Here is a 10515-nt window from a genome sequence, read left to right as displayed (position 1 = left end):
TAATTCTGTGGGGCAAATGCCCCCTCCTCCTTCAATGTAGATTCGTGCTTGTTCGTAATGCATCAATTTTTTTTATATTTGAAGAAATTTATATTGCCTTCTTAACCAATGTATCACTATTTTTAAAATTTATTACTAAAATATTATTATTTTTAAATTATTTAGTTAGATGTCACATTTTTTTTAATTAAGAGTGAGATTTAAACTCGCGATTTCAAGTGAGTATAAGAACATTATACCATTTGAGTTATTGTTCGTTGGGTAAATGTGATAGTTTTACTATAATGACATCTATTAATTTTATTTAGTATGTTGATTAGGAGGTACTTATGCAGTGTGCGTTTTTCATAGGGGGTGAAAAAAAGTCAGACGGTTTGCCAGGGGCTTTGGCCTGTATTTGGCCTGACTTGGTCTGTCTTGTTATAAAATAGACACAGACTCAAATTCTTATAAAAGTCTTATTATTTTTAAATACTTTAAAGTTTAAAATTTTTTATAAATATTAAACATGTCATATTACATATAAATATATTTTTTTAAAAATAATTTTTTTATTAAATAATATTTTTATTTTTGTAAAAAAAAATTACTAAACCTTTTAACAGGTTTCAGGTCAGATCAGACTGAATAACAGGCTAAATTTAATACTTAAAAAAAACATATAGCAAACTGCAAGTCAAACTACAGGTCAGACTCAGGTTAATTAACTATATAACAGATCAAACCTGTTAAAAATAAAGTTTAACCTAACCTATCCTGTTTCCATCCTACTTTCTCATTAAGAAAACGCTAAAATAAAAAGAATTGACGTAGTTCTATCATCCACATGCAACAAATTATTATGATAAATCCAAAAATCAACTAAAAATAACTGTCAAATTAATTACTATTTTAATTTGTATATATTTACAATCGATTTTCACATATTTTTATTATATATTTTATATAAATAACAAATTTTTTGTGTATAATATATAATATGATTAATTAATATTTTTTGTCTAAAATACTTACTAAACATAATTACCTTGTAGGTAACTTATCAAGAGTCTCTCACAATACATAATAAAAAGGAATTAATTCAAGTTTTATCACACGTACTAATAACCTTCATTATTCTTTGACATTTTTTGTTTGGTTCAGCACACATTATTGTACATATATATGTATGTGGCTGTATGCCTTCTTATACTAATTGAGAGAGGAATTGAAGCTAAGCATGTGTAAGTGTAAGGTTGATTATTATATAATATATATTAATTATTAATGTTGAGAATACTCGTAAATTGAAAGTGAAGGAGAGCAACAATATGATGAAGGAGTTAGTTTAAGATGTCGGCATAGACTTGCTACCAAAACTTGCTCTAAAAGACCATGAAACCACTAATTACTCCCTTTTACTTCAAAGTTACTGTTACTTCTATATGAAACATACATTATCATCCAAATCTACTTTGTGTCCCTCAATGTACTACTTACTAGAAATTAAAGTTACTGTAATTTACCTCATGTTTTCTCAGAAACACATTAAAATTACATAATGAACCATAATTATTATTTATACATATAATAAATACTGAACAACTTCATGGGTAGCATAATGAATGATATTGAAATTAATTTTAATATATTAATAATATAATATTATACAATTATTTAATTAAATTAGTACATTTAAATAATAATTTTTTTACTGATGTGATTGACAATATATACAAGATTAGTTATTTGTATACAATTCTTATATGAACAATACATAAAAATTAATTTTTAATTTATAGAGACCACTTTAATAAAGACACTAAAAATGTCTTTTTTTAAGATATTTAAATGTGTCGTACTATTATTTGGCATTTTTATTAAACTGGTTAATAATTTATTTTTTAATAAACCCTAACAAAATCGGTTTATTATAGCAATAATAATAAATCCAATTATTTGCATTATAATTATTAAACCCGATTTGATCCGATCAAATTACATAATCTAAACCAAATATCTTTAAATTTTTTAATAAAAAAACAAATATATCCCTGATTTTTTATTTTGTGGACATTTAAATTCCCAAAAATTTAAAAATACAATTAAATTTCTAAAAAAAATAGGTTTATTGTTATTGTTATAAAAAAAATCGATTTTATTCTAATTTGTTAAAAAAATTAAAATAATTGGTTAATTAATATACCCAATAATAATGCAAAACATAAATATTTTTACAAAAAAATGTTTTAAGCGTCTTTATAAGAATATCCATTCATTTATAACCCCAAGCTTTTCAAGACTAATTATTCACTTGGAAGAGAAAAAAAAATCCTTTTTTCTTTTATTTTTAAATTTGGATGGTGACATGGTTAGCATACAAGTCCGTGCATGCTTTGTGATAAATACATGAAACAATTTGGTAAAATAATGATAATGCCACCTTAATACATGAAACTGCATGAAGAATAAAAATGATTTGTAGTGCTTTTCATTTCACGTACGGGCCTCAGCTCCCTCATTCAAGGATATTCTCATTATTTTTCTGCCACGCCTGATTTTATTTTATTTTATTTTATTTCAATTTTAATTTTAATTTTAATTTCCCCTTGTAGCATTAAATTTGTTCTTCAACATGCCCATCAATATTTAATTGTTTTTTCTTTCCTCTTATTTTCAATTATGATTTAGCACTTGTTCTCTTAGAAATAGACAAAGATGTCTCCATCAATAGAGGTGTTTTTCACTTTTCCATTATGCAGTGACCATTATCAAACAAGTCCCAAGTGATTGGGCTTTTTATTATTTCTAATTTTACTTTTTGGCTACTAATTGCTTTGCTAACCTCTTTAGCTAGATAATTTTTATATTATAAATAACTCAGCATATTAATAAATTTAACTATTATTTGAATGAAAAAATATCGATTTTTTTATAATTTATCAAGTTATTGTCGATAATATATATTACAATATATTGTTTATAAGATCGACAATAACTTACTTTTTGTTTGGAGACATTTTAGACGAGGAATATTATATATATTATTTTTGTGCATATATATATATTTAAAAATTTTCACTTTTGGTATTAAAAATAATTTTAAAAATTAAAAAAAAAATTATTTTATATAATAATAAAAAGAGGTGTCTACATAATTTTTTATCATAAACCTAGTAATGTAGTAGCTCTAATTAAATGGACTTTATATATTACCTCTACACACAGTTTAAAATAATTGATGTCTTGCAAAAACAAGAATAAGACACATATATCTAATTAGTTAGCTGGAGTTTATGATTATGTTTCTATTTTTTTTTAGAATTATCATTCAAAGATATTGTAATACGTTGAATAATTTGAGTCATGAAATCAAATTTCTTGGAATGAACAAAGCACACTCAACGGTGACCAAATCTTAATTTTCTTTGTGATTGTAAAAAGAAGTGAATGATATAATTTGAAGTTTGGACACAATTATGTTTAACATTTTCCATCATCAATTCAACCAATTATTCTTCTAATCAAATTAGCCCCACACACCCTTCAAGCTAAAAACACAACAGTATATAGTAAATACTCTTAGTTAATTAGTAGCTAAAACTAACTTTGTCTAAAATATTTATATGGTCCCCCCAAAAACCTTTAATATGTTTGGATTATTATTTATAAGGTAAGTTCTAATAATAGTCTTTTGCTTGTGAATATCAATTAATGTTCTAAGTAAGTATGTCCTCTTTCAATACGGAAAAAGCTAACTCACTGTTGTTATTCTTATTCTTAATGTAGTAATATGAAGATAGATGCTAGGTATTTCTGTGACAAAGCAACAATGTCCATTAATTTCTGTTTGCTGTTGCTATCTCTCAAACAAGAGAAACATCATTGAATTCCGGATATTAAATTATAAATAAAAAAATTATAAATTGACAAGAAATGTTCTAATTATGGAATATTGAATAATAAAATTTGAAAGAACAAAAAAAAAATAATACAGTAAAAACTCAAATACAGTCGACTTCACCTAAAATTGATAATCGAGAGTAATTAGATAAAAATTTAGTCAAATTATTTAACAACTCTTAACTACCAATTTTATGTGAAGTAACTGCACCTGAATTCTAACAAATAATATTGGTGCATATAATTCAGTTGATTATGGCTACAATGATGATTCTTGGTTCCAACACCCGCATGCTTTCTTGTATTCTAAACACCCCTTCACTTGTTCCTACACTCACTCTAATTCTTTTTTTCACCTATAAATCCCAACCACCCCTTAATCCATTCTCTCACTCAAAAACAAACACCATTATATTATTATTATTAATAATGGCACTGTCTGGCTTTGAAGGCTTTGAGAAACGCTTGGAGCTCCATTTCTTCGGTGACGACCCCTTCCATTATTTGGGTCTAAGAAGCCTTGACTTTGATCAATGCATAAACCAAACCCTGCAAGCCGTGCAATGCACGGTGGTTTCCGCCGTGGGTAACTCCTTCTTCGACGCCTATGTCCTCTCGGAATCAAGCCTCTTCGTGTACCCAACGAAGATCATAATCAAAACATGCGGCACCACACAGCTCCTGAAATCGATTCAACCATTGATTTTCTATGCTGACACCCAACTAGGGTTGACCCTGAGGTCGTGCCGTTACACGAGGGGAAGCTTCATATTCCCAAGCTCACAACCTTTCCCTCACACAAGCTTTAAGGACGAGGTGTCCTACTTGGAGGACACCCTCCCTCCAACGCTTCATAACCGTAAAGCCTCCATAATGCCCTCTAACTCCTCCTCACATGCGTGGCACGTGTTCACAGCCACGTATTACCAACAACCGCACAAGCCCTACACCTTGGAGATCTGCATGACGGATCTTGACCCGATTCTCGCCCGAAAATTCTTCCGTCCTCGTAATGACGGAAAAACCGGTGACTCCGCCGGAAAAGAAATGACGGAGTTCACCGGGATCGATCAGATCAACCAGGAGGCGCTAATTTGCGACTTCGCGTTCGATCCGTGCGGTTACTCCATGAACGCCATGCATGGGGAGTGGTACTCTACCATCCACGTCACTCCTGAAGACGGTTACAGCTACGCGAGTTTCGAGTGCGTGGGGTCCACCATTAACGGAATGGAGATAGACGTGCCTCACGTTTTCAGGAAGGTCATTCAGATTTTCCGACCGGGTACCATGTCCGTTTCGATAACCTCCGCTGGCGGCGATTTGCGGAGAACGGTGGCGAGTGCGGTGGAGGCTATGGGGTTCAAACGCAGAAGTTGCGCCATGGATGAGTTCCCTGAAGCAGGTAGCGTTGTCTTTCAAACTTTCACGGCGATTCGCCGGAAAAAGAAAGAGGTTAATTAATTTAGAGATTAATTAGTTGAAAGAAAAATAGGGGTGGTGACGTGGCCTAATGTGATTGGTTATTATGGATGATGAATATTGTTGCGTTGACTTGTCTAGGAAGCTTTTTCTTTTTTTAGGATAAATTCCTAGGTGTTAATTAGAGCAAGAAAAGAAAACTAAGGTGGTGGTGTTATATTTTATTTATATTTAATTTCTAACTCTTGATGAGCTGAGATTTGTGGATTTTGTTACTTGTTTTTCTCAATGTAATAAGTGACACGTTTAAATATGAATGAAAGATAACATCGTCACTGTTATTATTAATCTCCTTAATATATTTTTTTTCCTTGATTTATTAGAGAGATATGGTATGGAAAAAAAAAAAGAATTAAAGGGGTAGCTTAGTGAGGTTAGAGTGGAGGAGGTTGAGGAATTGAATGATATTCATCATCATAATGCACCCCACTTAGGGTTGTCACGCCTAAGATTTTTGAAGATGTGTGTGTGTAGTAGTGAGTGAGTGGGTGTAAAAGTGCTCTCGTCTTATTCATTCTTGCATTATTCATCATAAATTCGAATAGCTAATAAGAAAAACATTATTCATGGTCGTTATACATATAATTTACTTCACGAATAATTATAATTAATTAACAATGCTATGTGTCATCGCATTTGGATTTCATAACAGCATTACTTTATAAGCTAAGTTGCACATGCATTATATACATATTTATTTATATAGTAATTAAGAAGAGCTGGTGGGGTGGTGACACATTTTAGAGATATATCAACCTCCAAAAGTGGACTATTTAATTTATGGATATTATATCCAATATAATAGTGAAAAATAAAAATGCAGAATATACCACACACAAACCCACAAATTATAATAATAATTATTTTAAGTGTTCAAAAACGAATAATTTTTATAACTTGATAGCGATTAAGAAACTTAAAGTGCACGTGGCCATAATTGAATTTGGGTGACACGCCATATACAAGCATATTAGAAGGGGGAAGTAGAAGACAAAAGTAGGAGACAGGTTAGAGAAGCAATAATAATGTTCCAAATTCCAAGCTGCTTTTTAGTAATTAATAAACTAGGAGATCTTCCAAAAAAGGTTCATAATTAGTATACCTGTTTGTCAATAATACAAGCTACATATTATTTATATGGGAAAGTATGAGGAGCCAATGAAATATTTATATAATGCGTATAATGGAGGTTTATGGAGTATTAGAGATATAATTATTAGTGTTATATTTTTTTATTAGCTGAAATTTTTGGGATGAGTGGTATCATGACATGGTATTAAAGCGCTAGATCTGAAAAGTCAAGAGTTCGACCTTTAGTGAACCCAAAAATTAAACTAATTTTTCGAGAAGATGTTTATTATCTCTTGTACTCGGATGGTTATTCTAAATAGTATAGAGGATGTTCATTTTATATTTCAATAACCATTGTACACATTATACAAATAATCCATTGTCTCCCTAGCGGGATCTTATTTATATATAACCCGGGCCTATAATACAAATATATACATCATGATTTGTTGGGTGACATTAGTGTGCCTTTGTTTATTGACTCGTGAAATTAAAGGATAGTATGTACGGTTGGTATATATGCCAATGTAATAAGGATATTCTTGTTCTTCATATTTTCTTTGTATGTGTACTGTTAGTTATACTTATTATTTCCTTAAAAATTACTTATCAAGAGACGTTAATAACTCAATATAGGGTTTTCTTTTTTATATTTAATTTAAACATAATTTTAAAAATAATAATACTATTTATATACCAAAAACTTATTAATTATATGTATCTAAATTATTTTTTATTTGACAAAACAAGGAAAATGTAGTGTTGATTATTAAAAATATACTAATATCAAAATAACTGGTGTATATTTAGAGTCAGTTTAGATTAACTTTTAAAAGAGTATTTATTTTTTTATTTTTTTAAATCTTTTTTTAACCAACAAAAATTATTTTACATTTGGATAGATTTTTTAAAAAGAATTTTTAAATATTAAAAATATTTTTTGTTTATGTTCTTTTAAAAAGGAACATATTGTTAGTTTTCAGAAAAATAAATAATTTATTTTTTTAATAAAAATACTTTTTATTAAAAGACGTATTTAAATAAATTTTAAATTAAATAAAAATACTTTAATTTATTTAAAAATCTGAATATATATCGTTCAAATTATCAACATATATATTATCCTAAAAAATTCTCTCAATTAAACGAGTCAAATAGCATTATTCTCAATTAAGAGGCAACTCATTTGAAGGTTCATTTATATATTATTTTGTAAGCTAGTAATAGGGAGTTGGTTAGTCAAGTCAAGAAATAGTTCGTTAAACATTCTGTTTTGTTCTTTTAATTTTTTTTTTCAGAATTGAACGCTTATTACTAGTAGAATAAAAAGAGTTACAAAAACTTATAATATTAATTCAAGCAATATAGAAATTTTATTATTCAAATCCATTTATCCCATTAGCATGTATTGGATTCCGATTTAACTCCCATCTTAATTCTTACCTATACCATATCATAGTAAGATGATTGATTACATAACACTTGCCATGACTACTTTTCTGATTTCTGATCTCAATCACTTAACCTCAAAGCTTTGCGGGTGATAAATTAAGCTTTTGGAATATTATTGCTCTGATTATAAATTTAAATACTTTAATATTATGAGGAGAATTATTCATCAAGCAGCTGGTTTGCCCGAGAGGTTAAGGGGGAAGACTTAAGATCTTCTGCACATAAGTGCGCGTGGGTTCGAACCCCACAGCCAGCACTTTTGGCTTTTTGGTCTTAGCATATTTTTCGGATAATTTTTGGTATTTTGTTGGGCTTCTCCATACTGGTATTTGGGCCATGTCAAAAATTGTTTGGGATCTTAAGCGGGCTTTATTTATAAAAACCTTGTTGAGGTTTAGGAATTAAATTGTCTTAATGTACAAGACCAAAAAAAAAATGTTAATGTGGTTTACCGAAAAAAATAATTATGTTAATATCAATGTGTATTTTTCTTTTTCATCTATGCGTTTACATAAGCAGGTGGTACATAAAAACTCAATTACTTAGGTGATAACCATAAATAAAATGGTGCAAGAAATTAAACAAATATTCGGTTTTGACAAGTCTAGACTACATTCAAAAAAATTTTTTATTGTTTACAATATCTTTTAATTCAATAGGTTAGAAAATAATTCATTGTAAATCTAAATTTTATTTAAGAGTTTATTGATGATTAATAGATTATTGTATATATAAAATAAAATTTAGATTTTTATACTTATTTAAACAAATGAGTGAGTTAATTACTTGACCAACTCTAGTTGATTTTCATTCAGAAGTTAGTAAATGAAATATACAAAGTAAGTAACTTGATAAGAATAAGATACCAAAAAGATCAAATGTTAGAGGGGAAAAAAAATAAGGAGGGTTGGGTGATGATGCACTTTCAGGTTCCATTGGCAATATGAGAAAGTCATATGGTGTGTTGGATGTAGGAAAGAAAATAGAAAAAAAGATGAGAAGAAAGAAAATAAAAAAAAAATTTGTGTGTTATTTGGATATAGAGAAAATAGATGAAATACTCTTATCTATATTATATGTAAATTATAATTTATTAATGATAAAAGATAAATATATAATTTTACTAATATTTGTATATTTTTTTCTATTTTCATCTCATTTTTAAATAAAAATATTTTAATGAATCTCACACTATTTTTTTTTTATTTTTTTATCTAAATAAAAAAAATTTACTTTTTTATCTATTTTTTTTCCTATTTTCTTTCCCTTCAAATTCTCTCTATACAAACAATGTATTAGTGCTTTATGGCACTGGCTTCATTGTACTATTTATTATTTTAAGGCTGAAAATTATTATTATTCAAGGGTTATTAGATTGAATAATACTATATATTTAAATTTTTTTTATAAATTAAATATAATTAAATTAAACAATAAAATTTAAAATAATATTAATTAAAATTAATTTTTATTATATTAAACTAACTTATTTAAATTTAATTAACAAAAAAATTTAAATATGTAATATTATTCTTATAATTTTCACTTCGCTTCCCCAAATAAAAGTGTCAACTAATTAAACTGCATCTGGAGATTAAATAATTATACATCAACCTTTTGTCTTATTATTAATCATATTTGTCACTCTATTTTCCCTATTAGTAATTTGACTAATCTTACTTAAGAAACTTGTCTATCTCTTTCACCATATATATATATATATATATAACAAGAAAGCAACTTTGCCTATCTTCCAACCAATCCGATATTATTTAAAGGAAGGTTCGAGTAAGATTTTCCTATTATAAGTAGAATTTTATAATTTTATTTTATTTAAAAAAATAGCATTGAGGCGGTGTAATTTAGGAAAAACTACTAAAAATATCTATGAAGTTTACGAATGTCGACAAAAATACTTATAAACTAAAAAAAATGAAAACTGTACTTATAAAAGATGAATTTCGTACGATAAAAATATTAAAAATTTAATTTTTTATTTTTTAATAAAATTTCTAAACTACCTCATCTTCAACCTCAACTCACTTTATTTTCAATTTTTCATAACTCTACCTGCTCTTTAAAATTCTTGCCATGGTGTTTGAAACTACTCTTACAAAAGATCAAACTAAAATCAATAGTAGTAATAGTGGTGGAGGATCGAACCTCAACTGATTCAGTCATAAACTTACAACCCATACTCAAACTAAATCAATCAAACACAACAAAAATACTCAAAACATAAAAATTTTCAAATTCATTCATATAATTTCAATTCACTTTAGCAAAACTAGAAGCAGAGAAATATCTATCAACCATAAAAAATCAACAAATTCCATTCATCCACTTTAAAATTTATTTCAGGAAAAATCAGAAGTAGAAGTAGCCATCAACCGAATTTTTTGTAAATCAATCTTAACCTTTATAAAAAATAGAAACAAATTTAAAAAAATTAGAACAATATCTTTTTAGTAGTAACCAAATCAATTTTCAAAAAGAAGAAAAATAAAATAAAAAATGTTTTAAAAAATAGCTTTTTTTCATCGACTGTAACATCGTCGACAGCAAAACCTCCATCAGCAGCGCCACTTCTCTTTCTTCTCCTATTTTTCTTTACTGAACTCTCTTTCT

The 10515-nt window shown here is 27.8% G+C and overlaps 1 protein-coding gene and 1 non-coding gene across 2 annotated transcripts; both read left to right on the top strand.

Moving 5' to 3' along the window:
- The first annotated feature begins 4267 nt into the window (after positions 1–4267).
- LOC107482600 (S-adenosylmethionine decarboxylase proenzyme 4) lies at positions 4268–5579 on the top strand. The gene has a single exon (XM_016103124.3). It carries the CDS (start codon positions 4312–4314, stop codon positions 5344–5346), a length of 1035 nt encoding a protein of 344 aa, XP_015958610.3. The 5' UTR covers positions 4268–4311; the 3' UTR covers positions 5347–5579.
- Positions 5580–8060: 2481 nt separating this feature from the next.
- TRNAL-UAA (transfer RNA leucine (anticodon UAA)) lies at positions 8061–8143 on the top strand. The gene has a single exon. It is a non-coding gene; the product is annotated as a tRNA-Leu (tRNA).
- The last annotated feature ends 2372 nt before the right edge of the window (positions 8144–10515 follow it).

Source organism: Arachis duranensis, chromosome 4, assembly GCF_000817695.3.
Source record: "Arachis duranensis cultivar V14167 chromosome 4, aradu.V14167.gnm2.J7QH, whole genome shotgun sequence".
NCBI lineage: Eukaryota > Viridiplantae > Streptophyta > Magnoliopsida > Fabales > Fabaceae > Arachis > Arachis duranensis.
This window is presented reverse-complemented; position numbering and strand designations above follow the sequence as displayed.